At 47.4% G+C, this 20,527-nt stretch overlaps 1 protein-coding gene across 1 annotated transcript in view; it reads right to left on the bottom strand.

Annotated features, from left to right (window-relative positions):
* Window positions 1-5,251: 5,251 nt before the first annotated feature.
* Window positions 5,252-20,527, bottom strand: part of ZBTB40 (zinc finger and BTB domain containing 40) — a 33,592-nt gene continuing 18,316 nt past the window's right edge. Inside the window, 21 exon segments of the mRNA XM_059487263.1 lie at window positions 5,252-5,282; window positions 5,284-5,419; window positions 6,148-6,213; window positions 6,216-6,260; window positions 6,263-6,337; window positions 6,476-6,527; window positions 6,674-6,754; window positions 7,680-7,698; window positions 8,210-8,267; window positions 9,778-9,940; window positions 10,710-10,726; window positions 10,818-10,843; window positions 10,845-11,155; window positions 12,172-12,240; window positions 13,681-13,751; window positions 13,754-13,783; window positions 13,786-13,809; window positions 14,616-14,780; window positions 15,256-15,429; window positions 17,841-17,932; window positions 17,934-18,022. Of these exon segments, the coding sequence (XP_059343246.1) occupies window positions 5,252-5,282; window positions 5,284-5,419; window positions 6,148-6,213; window positions 6,216-6,260; window positions 6,263-6,337; window positions 6,476-6,527; window positions 6,674-6,754; window positions 7,680-7,698; window positions 8,210-8,267; window positions 9,778-9,940; window positions 10,710-10,726; window positions 10,818-10,843; window positions 10,845-11,155; window positions 12,172-12,240; window positions 13,681-13,751; window positions 13,754-13,783; window positions 13,786-13,809; window positions 14,616-14,780; window positions 15,256-15,429; window positions 17,841-17,932; window positions 17,934-18,022 (1,794 nt within the window).

Below are 20,527 nucleotides of genomic sequence, written 5' to 3' on the forward strand. Positions count from 1 at the left end.
CATGCCTCTAGTTCTGACCAGCAGCCCTCAGGATGAGGTTACATGTCTGACCAGCTCCCTCCCGTCCCCATGCAGCCCGCATTGCTTCTTCCCAGGCACAGAGGTGCTCAACTGTGCCCATGCTCAATTGTGCTCAAATGTGCTGGGCAATTCAGATCCTACTACTCCTTACTGCTCCTTCAGCCTCTGTCTCAGCAAGGGCTTTCTGTTTCCTTGCAGGTCACAGAAACCAGTGCTGTGGCCCAGTCCATGGGTGTCTCCCATTGTAGATGAGAGCTCTGTGCCACGACTTACCGAGCATCCATGTGTCTGCTATTACATGGACTAAGAACTACACTTTATCAAATTGGCTTAACGTGATTAGAAGTCTGGGTAGATTTCCTACCTTGAGTGATCATAAACAGTGCAGGGAAAGAAGAGCAAGAGCTTCTGCTCCCAATAAAAGGAATTATTGTGTTAACACAGGAAATCAGCACTTGTGGTGACTTACTGAAGGGGGCTCCGTACAGCTGACAGTACTGGGGGTTCAGGCACATAAATTGGAGAGGCAGCTGAACACCCACCAGCCAGCCTGCTCCTCCCCAGGACAGAAGGTCACCGAGCCAATCTCCTGGGGACATGCTTCAGATCTCACTGTCTGCAGCAAACCACCAGAATTTGGGAAAGCGCCTCTGGCTGCTGAAGCAGCTCATGTCTGTGTTGTGAAAGGGCACTCAGGTTTGCTGAGCTGGATGGAGGCCACTGGAGACATCACTTTCCTTTTCCAGTGCTCAAATTAACTGGGGACATGCTGGCAGTCTGCCAGATCAATAATAGAATATGCCAAGACATCAGCATCAGCTGGGGCTGCCGGGGCTTGTCCAAATCACAAGGAGGGTTTTCAGACCACTAGTATCAATTCTTCTCCTGCTCTCCTCACAAGAGGCTTCAAGAAACATCCAAACTGCCTCTGTGCTCCCACCACTGCCATCCCTCACTTCTGAGCAAGCAGCAGATCTTTGCACCTGATTACAGGACAGGTTGGATTTCAAAATAACAAAACCTTAACCCCAAAACAAAGCCTAGAGCACCAAATTTGCATTTACTGTGTTAAAATAGCACCTGGGGGCTGTGAAATGACACTTTACATGGGAAATGTCAAGTGAGGGTTGCTCAGGGCCACTAGTGCACCCCACACAAAGGATCCCACAGCAACAGGACAGACACCCGGTCACAAATGGGAGTTGTGTAGAAAACAGACATTTACTAATGGTCACAGGCTCAGTCCTGCACCCTTAATGCGAGGAAATTGTGCTGGTTTTGGCTGGGGTGGAGTTAACTCATAGTGGCTGATGTGGGGCTGTGTTTTGAATTTGTGCTGAACACAAGGTTGATAACATAGAGGTGCTTTTGTTATTGCTCAGTGGGGTTTACACAGGGCCAGGGCCTTTTCTGCTTTTCCTAAGCCCATGCTGGGGAAGAAGTTGGGGATGCAGGGGAGGTTGGGAGGAGGCACAGCCAGGACAGGTGACCCAAACTGACCAAAGGGGTATTTCAGACCACATGACATCATGCTCAGTATATAAAGCTGGAGGGAAGAAGGAGGAAGGAGGGGACATTTGGAGTTACGGCGCTTGCCTTCCCAAGTTGCTGTTCCATGGGATGGGGCTTTGCTCTCCTGGAGGTGTTGAATACCTGCCTGCCCATGGGAAGCAGGGAATTAATTCTGTTTTTCTTTGCTTGTGTGTGTAGCTTTTGGTTTCCCTGTTGAGCTGTCTTTATCTCAACCCACAAGTTCTCCAGCTTTTGCCCTTCAAATTCTCTCTCCGATACCACTGGTGGGGGAGTGAGCGAGTGGCTGCAAGGGGTTTGGCTGCTGGCTGGGGTTAAACCAGGACAGAGATGCATAAATCATAGAATGGTTTGGGTTACAAAGGACCTTAAAGCTCATTCAGTGCCCCCTCTTGCCATGGCAGACACCTCCCACTGTCCCAGGCTGCTCCCAGCCCTGCCCAGCCTGGCCTTGGGCACTGCCAGGGATCCAGGGGCAGCCACAGCTGCTCTGGGCACCCTGTGCCAGGGCCTGCCCACCCTCACAGGGAAGAAGTCCTTCCTAATTTCCATTCTAAATCTACCTTCTTTCAGCTTAAAGTCATTCCCCTTTGTCCTGTCACTCCACCATTACCTGATCTCACATCCTCCATGGGATGTCACTTCCCAGTTTGTTACAGGCACTCTGCCATTTCCCCAAATGCATCGGCAGCTGCAACAGGACACAGTGAAGGGCAGGATGGTCTCATGATCTAGCCTGACCTTAAAACAGATTCTCTGCTTCCCTGGAGGATGGCACCAGGGTCAAGAGGGGCACAGGACCCCCCCAAAACTCAACAGGTCACCCAGCACCCAGGACAAGTCTTGACAAAATCATGTTTTGAAAAATGAAGGATTTTTCCTTCCAGAGAATTGCTTCACATGAAACTCCACAGCCACATCTCTCCTTCTCCATATTTTATTTTTACAGAGGAAAAAAAAAAATCATAGTGTAACAAGAAATCGCCAGCAATCAGTATCTCCAGTGTGGTACACACCAGACCAGGACATGTCCTGGGAAATTCATCTCCCTCCCAGGTAAAACATAGGTGTTGCTAACACTGCAATTTGCTCTGCTGTGCATATCTCATCCATCAAGAAGGAACAGGAGTGGGGGGATGTGAGTTATTATCTCCTCATAATAATATGGGAGATGCTCAATGGACTCTGTAAAACTGCAGAGCTCTTGCTGGGTGTGTGCTGCTGTCAGGACTCTGCTGAGGATACATCCACAGAGGATCCTGCTGGGCAGGAAGGCAGGAGAGATGGCCCCAAACAGGACAGGTGAGCCTGAACCACTCCTGATGTAACACCTACATTGTCCTCTTTTGGCTGTGGTAACACTCCAGCAACAAGGCCCAAAGGGCACAGCCAACAGGCCCCATGCTCATGCTCTGCCCTGTCTGAGCTGCCTCTGCCCTAGGACAGGACTAGAAATAAAACAACTTCTCCTCAAGCCCTGCTGAACCTTTTTCCTCCCTCCACAGTTTTCCAGGAACAAAGAGAGATCAGATTCACTGCAGTGCTCCCTGCTCACACATAGAAGCCAGGACACCTGTAAAGCACTGTTTAACCCATTTCCCACGCCAGAGCACTCCCACAGCTTGTGCACGCTTTCCACAACTCCCAGCCCCCACAAATTCAGAAAATGGGGAACAGCTTCCAGCTTCACCAGCCTGTGGGACAAAATCCGCTGCTTTCCTCCCAACACATCTGTTCTGAAACCACCAAGCCATAGTTGCTTGTTCTGTCATTATCCCCGTTGCTCATCCAAAGTGCTGTGCACAGTGCCCAGGCAGGCAAGAGATGGGCTCCAGCAGTTCACCCTCTGGCCCCTTTCCTCCTGGCCAAGGGGCATCCCAGGTTTTTCACCTCTTCACCTCAGTAACAGGTGCATTTCACTCTCTCCAGAGGTGGCCAAGGCCCAGTTTCAGGCTCTTTAAGCAGTGATATATTCAGGGTTTCGAGGCGACCTGTCCAGGGCTTGGAGTTTTCCTTCATCCTGACAGTAGCTCAAGATTTCTGCACAGGTGGCAGCCCAGGAGCTGGGGAAGGCCTGGGAAGGCTCAGAGGGGCTTCCACAAAGGTGCACCTGGGCACTAGCGCTAATCCTCAAGGCCTTGAGCACCATCTCCTGGTCATTCATGGATTTAGTGGCAACTTAACCTCATTGCTTCCTCCATGTCACCATCCCCACAAAGCTTGGGGGGGACCATACATGGGAGCCCTTCAAGACGCTTCAGCAGGATTACTTATAAGCTTGCTGCCACGCACACAAAATGCCATGAGCTCCCCCAGCCCCTCTCCTGAGAGCTCTGCTGCTCTCTTCTTCCTTCAAGTTTTAACAGGAACAAACTCTCACACTGGCACAGCCACATTGGCACGCTCCTGTGCCACCATCTCTGCCTGGTGACCCTGAGCAGCCGGTGCAAGATGCTTCTGGAAAGCTCCAATGTGTCCCCCTCTGGTGCTGCTGTGGCTCTGGGCAGCAGGATACAACAGGCACTGCTCACAGTGTGCTCCCAGGCTCCAGGATCCAGCAGGATCACCCCTCTGTGTGTAAATATCGCAGTGGCAGGCTCAACCTTTTGGCATGAGGAAAAGGAAGATAAATGCTACCAGTCCCCTCGGAGCCACAGGAACCCTGCATCTAATTGCACTTCATAATGGATTCAGCAAGCCATTAATTATCAGATTATATTTTAGGAAGCTGCAGATAAAAAAGCTTTATGAAATTTAGTCTCAAAGGAACTCGTGTGCACAATGAAGCTGTTGCATTATGCCAGCACCAGAGAAGCAAACTTTACAGCAGGTACTGAGTGCATTTTACAAGGCAGTGTCCCATGTGCCAGGGGAAGGTTCATGTGCAGTCACAGCAGCTACCCCACACTCCAACACCTTCATTAGTGCCATGCCACAAGGGACACTGGCACACAAGCACAGCTCCTTCCCTTTTTTCAGAATGTCCCTGGTGAATTAGAGGCAGATCTTAGGGCTGTTTGCTCACAGAAAGGATGGATATGCCCAGCCATGCCTGAGAGCCTCCTTCCTAATAGACCACAGCAAAAACATGGATGGGATTAGACCTGTGTGGCACAAGGTGCCATCCAAACAGTGCTGAAGTAATTTAGCACAACTCCCAGGAAGTGTCTACTGGAGAAGAGAGGCTCAAAGGTCAGCTCTCCAGCTCTGTTTTCTCTGGAGAAGTTCTCCAGCTGCACAGCAATACAGGTGAGAGAAGAAGGAACAAAGCAGCCCTTACACCTTGCAGAAGATACCTGTGAGCACATCACTGATTCAGCCATAAAAATCTCCAACCTAAATTCTCAGGACAGTTTTTTTTTGTTTCCCTTATCCATAAGCCCCAGCTTTGTCCTGTACCAGTCCTCTGCTCTCTGTTCACAGCAGTGGAGCATCGCACTTGATTCCCATCTTTTCCTCTGCTGCCTTATTTCTCATGTGTTGGAGGAGACGAGTGTTCTACCAGTGGCTGACTGCAGGGACACTTCTCAGGCAGTAAATGTCCATGAACCTCCCCTGTCCGTGGTTATGCTGTGCTTGCTGCATGCCTGGGATTGTTTTCCCAAAGAAGCCCCAAATCTCCCAGGTGAAGCAGCACACTGAGGTCCTGAACAAGCCTAGTGGATACCAGGTGCCAGGCACAGGCAACGTCCCGTGTCCCTCACTTGATTTCTTCACACATCAGAGTGACTGTTATCAAACAAATTCTCCACAGTCACCACCTCAGAGCCAGTTTGTCTCACTTGGGATTTGGGCAACGTCACAAGTTTGGCATCATCGAAAGAGTTTATGTGCTCTGCTGCTCCTTGCTGTGATGTCTGAGTCACCTGTGTGGAAGGAAGATGACCCAAGAGTCAGACATGTACAGCACCACTTTCCCCTGGACCCCTTTGCTGCTCACACATTTCCCAGCCTCAGTTCAGGTAATAACATTTAGCTTCACACTACGGCCTCTGCAATTACAACAGGCATGAGACTAATAGGGAACATCAAACTACACACACCAAAGATGCAAAAGAAGAAGACGGGAGAGTAATTTAAATATTTCTCTCCACAAATTGCTATAATTTAGCTCCACAAGCAGTTGTAGACAGTAAACATTCCGTGATTATCCACTGGAGGAATGCCATCCCACGGATTCTTGCACACTGGACTCCCTCATCCAAGGAACTCTTCTTGACTGATGGATGAGATATTGAAGAGGATGAGGATGGGTTCAAACCTAGCACTGGGCCTCCAACAAAACAGCTGCAGTGTCACAGGGTATCATCAAGGTGTTAATAACCTCTGAGTAACCAGGCACTTCCACACACACTGCCAATCCTCCTCCTCAGCTCCTTAAAGTCATGACTGAGCAGCTTTCCCTCCAGCAAACCTGCTTCATGCCAGCACAGAAATCCCAGAGTACTGTGGGCTGGGGTTTGCATCATAGACCCCTCCAAGAATGGGAAATCATGGAGCAGAAGGGGCAACAGGGCCCACAGAGTGGATTTGGGAAGAATAAAAGCGTAGGAGAGAAGGATGGGTGAACAATGTGACACAGAACACTTCTTATATGCACAATCTGGGCAGTGGTGGCTTGGGAGGAGGTCACCTTGGGATGTTCAGTGCTGAGGTGCCCTCCAGCTTGCCCTGGGAGGGGAAGAGCTCACCCATGAAGGTGCTATCTTCTGTGTGAAGTGCTGGCTGGTGACGTGGCTCTGCAGGGCCCTCATGAAGCAGCACAAGCAGCACAACAGTTGGGAAGCTGTGGGAGAAGCACTGTCCGAGTCTGGCCTGCGACAACCAGGGCCAGCCTGAGAGCACAGGGAGCTGCAATGGGCAGGGCACACATGGCTGAAACCCAGGAGGAACTGCGTTTCAGTGTCCCTCCTCCTGCCTGCACCACTGGCCGTCAGTTTGCGGCTGCTTGGGTTCATTTTGGCTTCCTGCAGCACCTGCATTAAGAAGCCCAGCTGGTTTACCTGCAACTGTAGCTGACCCTGCTCACAGGAATCCCTTCTTCCTGTTCCCTCATACCATCCAGCACTGTTCCTTGCTGGCCTAGCTTGCATCTCCTATCCAGCTATTCCAAAATCATTACCCAACTCAGCGGTTCTCCACTTTCAGGGAGAGCTTTTTCTAGGTCTTCTTCCTCATTCTCTAGGCTGCTGTTGGCTGTCTCCTGTTGAAAGCAAAGGGAGACGACCCATCTTTGTTGATCAGCATCGACTCCAATTTATTGATCAAATCAGTCACCTTTTATAATAGTGTTAATTAACTTCATGCATATTGCAAAATCCGAGCTCACGAGAGGTTACAGAGAAAACTCTAACCCCTCCTTTTGTTTACAATACCCGTGGTTGTTTATTGAAACCAAAATTAGTGTTCTCACTGTGATATGAAAAGTTCTCAAAACCTTCATATCTGTTCCCAGAGCAGCCAAGGACTGTTATGAGAAGACTGTCTGAGAATCCTGCTGTTTATAGAAAAGGTGCCTGAGAACCTAGTTATTTACAAAATCAAGCCTGGAAACTGCTGCTTTACAGCTGCCTTTTACTTTCCCATCAGCTGTATACCTTCATGGCCTCTTTCTTTAAGCCATGCTTGAACCAGGCTCTCCACAGTCTCCTCCAATGTTTCCTGATTTATATTCTCTCCTGCTATCCCATGCTCTGTGGGGACCCACCATTTGTCATAGCCTGGTCTGCCAGTTCACTCTGCCCTTACAGCTTGCAAACTTACCAAAGCATGGAACTGGATGATTTTTGAAGTCCCTTCACACCCAAACCATTCTACAATTCTATGATTCAAAGGGTCCTTGACATGGTGTCCCGAAGCCCAGGTTTGTCGCTCATCTTTCTAGTGCTACACTCACTTTTTCTTCAGTCTCCCACTAGCTGTGTAGACAAACCCAGAGCTTGGGGTTCCATCCATCATCTCCTCATGCTGTTGTGTCCTCACCTACACTTAGCTCTCTTCTCTACTGTAACAATCAAATCCATAACTTTCCATGATTCCAGTAGGTCCAAAAGCTTAACATGTCCCAGCCTCACCCAGTGTTTTTCCATTTCATCCTTACTTTCTGTTTCTTCACACTTTTTCCTTACCATGTCCCTCTTCACCCTCCTGTTTACATTTCAGACATCACCAAGAGGAACCATCACTGTTCAACAGGTAACCTGAACAGCAGCAAAGGTGACAGACCTGAGTGCCTGCACTTCACTGAACCTGCATGTGACCGTGGTCACAAGGGTTTGCAGGTAAAGAGAGAGGCGAGAATGTTGATTCCATTATCAGAAGGCTTGATTTATTATTTTATGATATATATATATATATATAACATTATAACGATACTAAAAAGAAATAGAAAAGAAATGGCTTCTTCAGAAGCTGGCTAAGCTAAGAATAGAATAGAAAAGAATGATAACAAAGGTCTGTGTCCCAGCAGAGAGCGAGAGCAGCTCTGCCGTGAGTGGTCAGCAAATCCAAACATCCACCCGAGACCAATCACGGATCCACCTGCTGCATTCCACAGCAGCAGATAACCATTGTTTACACTTTGTTGCTGAAATGTCTCAGCTCCAGCAGGAAAAATCCTAAGAAAGGATTTTAATGAAAAGATATCTGCAACACCTACAGGAGAGCCAGCATGGGTAACAGCTCCATGCATGACTCACACTCATGGAACTTCACGTCTGCAAACAAAGCCAAGAATACAAAAACATGCTCTCAGGGTCTTTTATAGATCTTCTAGACCACAGCTCTCTAGTATTTCATCACCACCACACCTGCACACAGGCATGAGGAGCATCCTCAGAGGAGCAGCGGGGAGCAAGCGAGCTGCAAGATGCTGAGATGCTGAGCAAGATGCAAGAGCCAGAAGAGACTACTACAGTTCACAAGAATCTACTGTGACTTTCAGGAAAGCAGGATGTGCAGCCTTGTGCTATCAGAGTTATAACTGCATCAGTCTCTTCTCCCACACAACAAGTGATGGGACAAGAGGAAATAGTCACAAATAGCACCAGGGGAGAATTAGACTCTGTGCTCTTCCACATTTTCATAAGTGACTTGGACACAGGACTGGAAGGAATATGAGGCAAGTTCACAGAGGATACGAAACCGGGAAGAGCTGTTGCCTCCCTCAAAGGCAGGGAGGCCCTGCAGAGAGACCTGAACAAAACAGAGGATGGGCCATCACCAACCATGTGAAGTTCAACAAGAGAAAGTGCCAGATTCTTTACTGGGGATGGGGCAGCCCTGGGTGTGTGGGTGGAGCAGGCAACAAGAGGCTGGAGAGCAGCTGCAGGAAGGGACCTGGGGTCCTGGTCAATGGATCTGAGTCAGCAGTGCCCTGGCAGCCAGGAGGGCCACCCGTGTCCTGGGGGACACCAGGGAGAGCATGGCCAGCCAGGCAAGGGAGGGAATTGTCCTGCTGTGCTCTGCACTGGGACAGCCTCACCTCAAGTGCTGGAGCAGATTTGGGCACCACAAAGTAAGAAAGATAACTATTAGAGTGTGTCCAAAGGAGGGCCATGGCAATGGTGGAGGGCCTTGAGCAGAAGCTGTGTAAGGAGCTGCTGAGGGCACTTGGTCTGTTCATCCTGGAGAAGACTGAGGTCAGACCTCATCACATCTACCACTTCCTCATGAATGGAAGAGGAGGGGCAGATATTGATCTTTTCTCTGTGGTGACCAGTGACAGGACTTGAGGGAATGGCCTGAAGCTGTGTCAGGGGAGATTTAGGTTGGATATCAGGAAATAGTCTTTTCACCCAGAAAGTAGTCGGGCACTGGAACAGGCTCCCCAAAGAAGTGGTTCCAGCACCAAACCTGGCAGTGATCAAGAAGCATTTGGAAAATACCCTTGGACACTCTTGGAGATGGTGCTGTGCAGGGCCAGGAAACAGGACCCAATGATCCTTGTGGGTCCCTTCCAACTCAGCATATTCTGTTATCAGGGAAAATTTCTTCATGAAAAGTATGGTCTGGCATTGGAACAAACTGCCCAGGGCAATGGTGGAGTCATCATCCCTGGAAGCATTCAAAAATGTGTGGATGTGGCACTTAGGGATAGGGTTTGCTAGTGAACATGGCAGTGTTGGGTTAATGGTTGGACTAGATCCTGGAGAGTTTTTCAACCTAAATGATTCTGTGATTCTCTCTCTCCAAGCAGTCACTATATCACTTACAATGGGTTCTTACCTGTGTGCTCTGCCTTGATGTGCTTTTGGTGAGCAGCAGTGCTGGTGAAGGTTTTGTCACAGCAGCTGCACCGCAGGGAGGAGAACCTGGAGGAGCAGTGATTCTGAGCTGCAAAGACATCAGAGTGGTGGGTCCTGTTGTGATAACATAGTCCTGACAACTGCTGCAACGACCATGGTTACCATCCAAAGCTGTTGGCTTTAAACCGAAAGAAAGCAGGTTTAGATGGAATGTTGGGAAGGAATTCTTCCCTGGGATGGTGGTGAGGCCCTGGCACAGGGTGCCCAGAGAACCTGTGACTGCCCCACCCCTGGAAGTGTCCAATACCAGGCGGGATGGGGCTTGGAGCAACCTGGGCTGTGTCCCTGTCCATGGCAGGGAGTGGAACAAGATGAGCTTTAAGGTCCTTTCCAACCCAACCCCTCTGACATTCTATGATTCTGTTGCAGGGACAGAATGACAATCAGAAGCCATGTAGAAAACAACAGAACAGGGGAGTTGTGCTCAGCAGGTACAAGACCGGCTTGTCCTCCCACTGGATAAGCACTAACACCTCACTCTGTTTCTCCATTGTCCCTGATGAGCTGAATACAGCTGAATCCCTGATCCTTGTCTCATTCACTGCAGATCTCCTTTTGGTGTGAATTCTTCTTCCCTTGCAGCAATGTGGAGGTCTGCCACAACACTGTGAGCTGCCCCAGGAAGGGCAAAGAGATTTGGTTCCTCACATGCATCCTGCTAAAGCAGCCAGGAACTAGAACAGCTTGGTTATTTTTGGAGACTTTCAAATTTGCCCGTAGCCCTACTTTTCCTTGATGAGCTATGTGGAAAACCAATTAGGGAAGAACTACTCAGTAAGTGGTTGTGCTCAGTGGGGCAGGAAAAATGAGCTGAGCTGTGTTTCTCACATATGGAGCACATGTTTCTCACACATTTCTCTCACTAAGAGCTGAAGGGAAGAAGAGGGCAACATTTCAGACTATTACTTTACTATATTGTCCAAACTTGCATCTAAACACCCATGCTCCCAGCAACCCTACCTGAGGTATGAGCAAACTCTCTTCCAGATGTCACATGCCATGGGGAGCCTCTTCCTCTTCTTTTTCTTCTTGGCCATCCCCACCATCCTGTAGACCTCCAACTGATGCTTCTCCAGCTCATTCTTTGTCGACTTGACCTCGCCACACTCTTTATGCTGGATCTGCTTTTCTCTGGCGACCTGACAGCCTTTTATTTGTACCTTCAGGTGGCAGTAGAAGTGAAAGACCTTATCACAGTCTTTGCAACAGGCTTTGCAGACAAAACTCTTGGAAGAAGCTTTGTCTTGGGATTCCTTTGCTTCTTTGGCACTGGCACCTCCTGCCTTTGGTTCGCCTAACTTAATTACCAGAATTTTTTGGGGTTTTTTTGCAGTAGAGATGCAAAAACTGTTGTTTTCCTGTGGATGTGCAAACAGAATGGATCTCCCATGCAGCACAAACATTCCCAGAAATGTAAGGTGTCCTCAGTTTTATAATAGGAAGCTCACACCTCCCTGACATGAGGCCTGCAGTTATCACTCATATCTCATGCCAAAAGCTACAAGGTCCATAAAGTCACTTGCAATATGTGGGCCTGGTAAGCAGTGATGTCAGAGCTGAGTAGACTGGCCTGGCCTCAAAATTAAGATATGGAAATTCAGTGCAAAGATCTGTAGGATGCCAGCAAGAAGCTGGTATCTGACAATCCTCCTCTGGACACTTCATCTAGAATAGATGTTTTTGCCAAGTAAATAACATTTTCCATGGCTTTTGTTTTTGATGATGCTTCTTGCTTGATTTCATCTCAACCTTGGCTTGAAGCCCTGAGAAGCCACTCAGTGGCAGCAGTCTGCTCTCTTCGATATTGCTGCCAGAGAGGCAGCAGCTGCCAGAGCAGCCACACTGACTCCCCAGGCCCCTCTGCTACACACGCCGAGGTGTCCAGGAGTTCACTCAGGCTGCACATTCACAGACACAGGAATTGTTGGCTCATCTGCTCCAGAGCCATCAGGGCATCAGCACTTGCCCATCCCACGGACACAAGAGTCAGGGGAAGTGGGACAAGTGCCTGCAGCATCCGAAGGTGACAGAATCAATGGCAGATAAGAAAGAATCACCCTTTCTCTAGAAATCAAAGCCATGACCAGGTGAAAATGCCAGCTGGATTGGTGGCAGCTCTTGCTACAGCTATAAGAGATAATGTAGATCTGAACTGAGAATGAATATTGGATTTGCAGCATAGGACCTCTCTCAGGAGACCACTGAGGCAAGGAATGGGAGTGGAGCATGTGCTGTCATCCTCCAGGCCCTACAACTACATCAGTCATCACGTGTTGAATATAGGTAAAACCTTATAAAATAAGGGCTTTGTTACCCTTGCAGAATCATGGCTCAGGTCTGCTATTTTGGCTATGCAGAAGGGGGCTGTGGGAAAGTGACTCAGCTGAATTGGAGGTAGAAAAACAAGCATATAACCATTATGTGCTCACATTGTGGTTTATGGTCGTTCGTTGAATTATATTTGTTATACTTCAATGGAATGTAACTGATAATGTCCTAACTGCTTAAAAAGGCCTGATTTTTGCAATGAAGCAGCTCTCCTTTGCACCTGCCTGGGGACTCTGCATCATGTTGCTTGTATAATCGAGATCCTTGGTTTCTTCTACCTGTGCCCTGCTCCCAGTCACCCACTCCCACCTTCCACCCCAGCAGCATTTCCTCATTGCTCAAGACCATAGGCAGGCCAACAAGCCCAGGTTTCAGAGGCTGACCTGCCCCCAGCACATGGGGGACAGGCTTTGCCTGTCCCTGCCACACATGAAACGATGGCCAGTGTCAAAGCCATGAGGCTTGTGTTCATTCATAAAGACCGACAGCCTTGACCCAAACTTGCATATGAAGTAATCAAACCTTCTATCCCTAAAAACCCCAACATATTAACAGCAAACTGCTTTTCCTGTAACTCCCCAGCAATCTGATGGTATTTCCACACTGCTTGTCAGCTAAGCAGCTCTGGCACCATAAGAAAATAGGAATGGATTGGGCCTGTACTTGGCTAAAAACCACACTCAGCACATCCCAGAGGACTCTGCAGTCCAAATAATCTCAATATGCTGGGAAACAGATGAAAATATATGTAAGCAAACAGAATAAGCAAGTCACATTTGCATCCTTTCCAGGAGAATACACACCTGCAATTACCTTCATGACCCTCTGGTATCCTTGTCATTAAAGCACCAAATTCAGTTAAGCATTTTCTTTCAAATGATGGATGCAAAGTTACAATTGGGCTCAACTGGAAAGCCTCAAACAGCTCAGGGCAGGACTCACATGTGGTTATTGCTCTGCATTTGTTCTGGAGTTAACAAATTGCTGTCTGCATGTGTATTGTCCACAACTTTGCCAAACTAGTATAGCAGGTAACATTGTCCTACTGCTGTCAGACCCTCACAGGGAGGTATTTATCTGTAAAGTGCATACAGAGCAAGACTAAATTGAAACATTCTAAGAAAATTAACTCAGAAAGTAGTCTGGGACTACAAACTGCATTGTTATGGTCATCTTTGCACTAGGCAAGTGTGCTCTGTCATGACCTTTCCTCCACACATCTAATCTGAATCTGCCTTCCATCAGCTTAAGGCCATTTGGCCTGGTTTTGTCACTGCTTGCCCCTACAAAAAGTCCCTCTCCAGCCTTCCTGTAGGCCCTCATTTTTATAAAACACCCAATAAAATATCCAGCACACTCTCACTTCAGCAAAGGGGCACTTCCAACTTTGGATGGCTTCCCTACTTAGGCAATGACCCTTGATCTCAGGGCACATTGGGACCTGCCCACCCTTTGAGCCTCAAATCATGCCTGCTATGAGAACATCCCATCATACCTCTTTCACTGCTTCCCTGAGCCCTGCCTACCCCAAAGCCAAGCCCTTCAGGTCTTCTCTTTGCTGGACAGTTTGGAGATCAGCTTGCCATGCTGCAGGATCTCAAGGCTGTGTTCTCACTGATAGCCACTGAAGGTGAAAATAAAAAACAAAGGTATTAAGAATACAAACAAGAAGAACCTGAAGCTGAGCTGTTAACAAAAGTGACTTCTTCATGGCACAGAAAACACCAAACTACCACATTCAAGCTCTGGTTGTACTAATTGCAGCACTGACATCCAGCATGAGGTCCTTGCAGACCTCCCTTCTCACTGCTTGTCCAACTTTGGGCAATTCCAACTTCTGCAAAGAACAGGCATTCCTAGGCACAATTTGCCTCATCTCAGGACAGCCACATGAAAATTGGCTGGATGCACCAGGGACCAGAGGCGCTGGTTTTGCCAGTCAGAACACAGAGGGGATGGGGGAGATCAGATGGAGGCACCTGGCTGCAGGTGAACCCCAGCTCTGTGCCCACAGGGCCAGCACACAAAGTCAGGCACCACAAAGCTGACTACTCCTCCCACTTGTGTAAGAGTTTGACAACAATTTAGAGGTACAAGCATGGTTTAGGTTTTAAAGCAGGAAAACTGAAAGCCAAGGCTATGGAGAGGAGAGGATGGTGGCTGCCCTGGGCTCTCAGACTGATGTGCCTCCAGCTGACTGTTACCACAGAATGGTGGCCAGCTCTCAAAGGTTTGCTCATTATAAAACCTGCATGCACAGAGCCACAAGCAACGCAGCTGTGTTTTCCAAAGTGCTTTTCCAGCTATAACTGTTTCACCAGGGACATGGGTGTTGAGAAGAAAAGAGGTTACTGGCCAGGGAGGGATGAGGAGTTAGAAAGCAGCTGCTGCCAGCAGCAGGAGAAACTCAGGGAAAGAGTAGGAGGACACTTGTGAGGAAGAAAAATTCTGAGCTGGGTTGTTTCTAGATATCCTTGATGAACAGTTTTGGGGATGCAGATTCCTGCACAGTCATCAGCAGCTGCCAAACAGCAGAGACAGACAAGGACTGCTGCTCCAGCACTGCCAACACAAGGCAGGTGAAACCACTGCCTCCTACTCACAACCTGCTCCATCACCTTGGAGACACCCTCAGGGAGGCACTAACAGGGACCCCTTCCACCTGCCTCCTGCATCACACTCAGACACAGAACCCCCTAGAAGTATAGAATATTCTGACTTGAAAGGAACAAGGGCATGACTGAGGCTCACCCAGACCCAGCCCGTCCTTGGTCCTACCTGCTGCACACTTGGCTCACAGTGCAGCTGAAGTGGGGACCACTTAGAACCTGAACACATCAGCCATTCCCTCAGCTTGCTGTGAACAAACATCTCTCCTCAGAGCTCAAATCAGCCACTCTTAGTTGCTAATCTTCAGCTTCATATACATTAGCCTGCCCCACTCCCACTACAGAATACTAAGGAATCATTAAACCAAGTCCTGCTGGAAGACTGCCCGAAACCCAGAATGGCAGGTAGCAAATCAAGTCCTTAGGAATTCCAGTATTTCCCCCCAGATGGGGATGAAAACTCTGTATCTGCTTGCACAGGTGTAGGAGCCTGTTCATATCTCTCTCTGCAGGAGCCAGGCTCCATGCAGCAGAGATGTCCTGCAGCAGCACCTGGGTGTCTGTCAGGAGCTCCACAAAGTTCTCTCGGTATTGTCACAACAGTTTGGCCCTATAATCCTCTGGGCTCCATTTGCCTGAATTCAATGAATGGAAAAACAAACAGCTCAGCTTGCAGCATCATCCCAAAGAGCTTCAAAGGCAGGGGAGACAGGAAAGGCCCAGGCACTCAGTCCTCCCCAGGTCACTAATGCTCAAGGCCTTATGCTCAGCACACTCAGATTCACATTCCAGCAGAGGATGAACATGACAAATCAGAACTTCTCCAATGCAGAGACAATACAGACTATCTTCTACACTCATGTGCAAACAGAAATTTGGGTGCAAAGAAATGCATCTTTGGCACCCAAATGTCTCCTGAGTATCAGTCCCAGTCTGAGCCCAGAGGAAGAAAATCTCAGTGTTTAGCAGATGAACATGGGGCCTTGTCTGTGAAGGCAACGCTGTCAACACCTCAAGATGTTTTCAAGCCTCTTCTGATGCCCTGGAATCACAAAGACCCCATTACTGACTCTTAACTAGAGCTTCATTGTGAGGGGTCTGTAAGTCAGTGTTTGATCCACTCCACCAAGAAGGAGCTTGGAAATGCCCTGGTTCATGTCCCTCTCATGCCCTTGTTTGACTATCAAACACACCAACATTTCACACTCAGGTGGTCCAAGGTAATCAAGAACTCAGTGGACTGAGTTGCACTTGGTGAAAATGTTAAAGGCACACAAACCAGACTTGCAATTGCAGAGCAGCTGTAGCACCTTCTTCTCCTTCTGACATAAAAAAAAATGTAACTTTACCCTCATTCCTTTCTCCTGTCTAATTCTAAGCTGGATCTGCTGAGTTTGCCTTGATGAATCAGAAAAATGATGACTCCAGAGTAAAACCCCAACCCTTTAAAGACACCCCAGCATCAGGATATGATAGACTAAGTCAGGAAGAGGAACAGTGTTTATTCAGGATAATGAAGAGACTTGGGCAAAATCTACTGTGTCCCAAAAGTAATCTAGGATTGTACTTGTCACTTGATGAATAAAACTGGAAATTGGCAAATATATTAATCTGAAAAGGATTTTTTCACCCCCATTGCAGTTACTATGTTGAAGAAGAGGCACAGTTACACTTCAGTGGGAGAAATCAAACCCAAAACCTGCAGTTTATCCCAGACATCCATGCATGATTTTTGTGCTTGTGTCTTTTAATCATTCTGGTTCAGTATCAATAAGAACAATCCATCATTCCCACAGCACTACCTGGTAGAAAAGCAGGAAGCACAGCTTGGGAAAAAAAGGTAAAGTCTCTGGGACCCAGAAAATACACAGAGCTGTGTAAGAAGAGAAAACTCTCTGGGATAGGAAGGAAGCAACAGCAACAGCTGGGGGGATATGCAGTGGAAGATTCTGAGCTACTATGAACAGCTCCCTGAAAAAAGAGACATCTTCTTGGAGACATCAATCTGATCCCCAGGAAAGCAAAGGGAAATTCACAGATGCAATATTTTCCTTCTGCTCCCATCAGAATGTTTCTGATTTTATGACATAAAATTGAGTTGTTATGAATGCACTCACTGCTCTGCCACCATGCCAGGGTGATCTTGAGAACCAGCACATGCCATGTGCCACAGTGCAGGACCTCCTGCTCCCTATTAGCTGTACAGCATGGGACACCAAAGGTACCACCAGTTAATTCATCAGTTGCCAGCAGACTCAAATCATCCCCTCCCTCTTCATTTTCATCGTAAGAAATATCTGTGCTTCTGTTTGTTCAAGCTGCAATTTGAGGAAATTCAGTTCTGTGTAATTAAGTAATGCCCCTCCTTGGAATGGGTATTACCATGAGATAATTAACCATGCTGGGAATCTGGTGTTTTGAGAAAGCAGTCATGCTTAACAAATGACAAAGCCAAGCGCCTGTTGGGAATGTTTGCTACAGAGGAAATTATCAGCACTATGAGTGCAGTTTTGCTTTCTATTAATTCTTCATTTACATTTCACTGCATGTTAATTTAGTTTTAAATTTTATATGACTTCAGAGTCTCTCGATTTGAATTGTTCAGAGTGTGCCTAAACCCACCTAAACTTGGAAGGTTGTCCCACCAGGCAAAAGATAGGGGCTCCTGAATCCCTGAACCATCACAGGCAGGCAGCAAATGATGAATTCCCACCAAAATGAGTAAGAGGAGTAGCCTGGCCACCCAACAGAATGATGTATGATGGGGACACTAAGTGTAGGATTCCCATCAGCACACTCTGCACCACACAGGAGACCACGAGTCAGTGACCAACATAAGCAGAAATGCCACCTGGATCAAGGAAAGAAGCACAGCCCAAATAAATTTTCCCCCCCCCCCATCTTCCCCAATCACATGGAATTCCAAGTAAGACACTGTATTTAATGTCAAGACATCTCCAGCTTAGGGGAAGTTTTAGGTATTTGTTTTCAAAGGCAGTCACTACCATAGAGTAAAGTCACCAATGGAAGTTTAGTTTACTCATACCTTTACCATCAGAGATGTTTGCTCTTGCCACCAAGTTGTCTGGCAGAAGCTGGAGTCCAGGGAAGGATGCTTTTACAGCCTCCAGAAGTTTCCACTTTCAGGTTTTTCTCTTCATCCACCTTCCTGATCAGATTGTCCATGGCTTCCCTCTGAGAGCTGCCTTCACAGCAATCTAAAGCTACCTGTAACAAAGAAACAGCCACAAAACTGTGACAACTTCCTACAACCTCCTGGATCTGGACAGAGATCAGAAAAACAGCAACAGTACCACAAAACTGCACTAGATCCCTACCCACTGCTTACACAATTTAACTGAAATGGGTTATAGGGGAGCAGTTACAGGAACACCCAAACGTGGCCGAGGTGTAACAGATATGTCACCTTGAAAACAAACCTGGTGGGATCTTCCACCAAGTCCAGCTCTTGGAAGTGGCTGACGAGCAAAAAAACTACTTTAAAAAAAAAAAACAAAAGTAGACCTAAAGAGAGTGTTCAAAGCAACATTTCATGTAATGTTTTTAGTGAGTACTTTTTAAAACTGTCAGTCTCGTTTCGCTTGTCTCCGCAATTTTTCTGCTTGCCATCAAAAAATTGATAGCCAGAAGAAAATACTCTGATTATTTAAATAAGCAGCTAGCTATTAACTGAAATATTATTTCTGTGACAAGGCCACGTGAAACATCTCTTACGTGAGATGCAACCGCGGTAGTTTGGAAAAGCTCTAGGATGCCAGCAAAATACCTCTAAGGCTCCTACGAGGGAGAGGCACTTGGCAAATACAAGTGACCTCCTTTCCACCAGCACTGTGCTCCTGAGCAGAACCTTTGCAGGGCACCAGCCCAGCTCCCTGATGTCAATAAGCACTACAGAGTCCTATCAATTAAATTATAAAATTATTAATATCTGTCCTAAAACATTTTTGCTCCCTTTTCCCTGGTTGGTAAGATCTTCCACAGCCTCACTCCCCCACTGATTTTTCTAATTTTCAGCTGAAATTTATTCATGGCCAGTGTTTGTCTGTTTGTTCATGTGCCAATACTATCTTTTAGTTTTAAAAGCCTTTTAAACTCTCTGAGGTGTTTACCCTACCCTTCCTCTTTGATTTCATTATAAGAGCATGATCATATTCCCTCTCAGTCTTCATTCCCCTTATCTAAATTAGGCAAGTCCTCTTATAAAGCAGCTTCTACACTCCCCTAGCCTTCCCACTGCATATCTGTCAAGTTCCAGTATGAATTCACCTTTTTTGAACCAGACTGGAAGAGAAATTCTGGATGAGGTCTTTACTCTTAGTTCTCATTACCGCACCCAACGCCCACCCTTCCCTTCATACTGCCACATCAGTCAGTTCCCAGTACTCAGTTCTCCCACCACAGAACTGGAGAACTGAATTCATGGAATATAGAACCATAGAATCATTTAGGCTGGAAAAGCCCTCTAGGATCATCAAGATCACCCATCAACTAGCACCACCACCATGTTCACCACTAACCCATGTCCTTAAGTACCACATCCACATATCTTTTAAACCTCTCCAGGGATGATGACTCCACCATCCCTGCCTTGGGCAGCCTATGCCAGCGCTTAATAACCTTCACAGTGAAGAAATTTTTCCTAATATCCAATGTAAACCTCTCCTGGCACAACTTGAGGCTGTTTCATCTTATCCTGTTACTTTTTACATAGGAGAAAAAGCCAACTCACACCTGGCTTGGACCTCCTTTCAGGGAGCTATAGAGAGTGAGACGGTCCCTCCTGAGCCTCCTTTTCTCCAGGCTGAGTTGCCCCAGCTCCCTCGGCCACTCCTTGTGCTCCTTCTCTGGACACTTCAGCTCTTCAGTGACGTTTTTGTCATAAGGGGCTCAAAACTGAACACAGTTCATTCTTCTCTCTCTTGCAGATCCTCCTCTGTGTGGACAAAAGATTTTGATTGTGCTCATCATCAAGATTTGCTAAACATGCCTTGGTGTTTTTGTGTCCATAACATCATAATGTTAATATGAAGTAAGTAATAATATTAATTAATATTAAGTAAGTACCAAGAATCCCACTAGTGACCTTGCTACAAGTTGTGAGTCCTGCCTTCAACACAATCTGTGGTTGTCTCCCAAAGAAATGCATCCTTTTTAGTATCCCTGTTTCTCCTAGTTTAACAACTTCCTTACATGAAATTCAAATGCTTTGCTCTAGATCTAGACGAAGGCAGGAAAAAACCCCCATTTTTATCTCATGAAATAAAGAACCCAGGTCAAGCAGAAGCAATTTAATTAACACCTGAGAGGGACCAATCTGATTTTTACTTATGCCACAACATATATTATGTTCTTATAGGGGCTGTACATGTGCTGGCAACCCTGACCCCAGGAAGGCTTCGCCTGGCAGCCAATCAAGGCAGAGAAAGCCTCCACGGTAGGGCTGTGAATCACACACACACACACACCCACACACACACACACCCACACATACACATAAACATCCACACGCACACCCCCACCCACCCACCCCATACACGCACACAGACACACCCACAACCACACAGACACACACATGCACATACACACACACAGACCCACACACCCACACACAGACACACACACGCACACCCACACACATGCACAGATACACACCCACACACACCCATACACAGGCCCACAGAAACACGCGCACCCACACGCACACACACACCC

This window comes from Ammospiza nelsoni, chromosome 22 (genome assembly GCF_027579445.1).
Source record: "Ammospiza nelsoni isolate bAmmNel1 chromosome 22, bAmmNel1.pri, whole genome shotgun sequence".
Lineage (NCBI taxonomy): Eukaryota > Metazoa > Chordata > Aves > Passeriformes > Passerellidae > Ammospiza > Ammospiza nelsoni.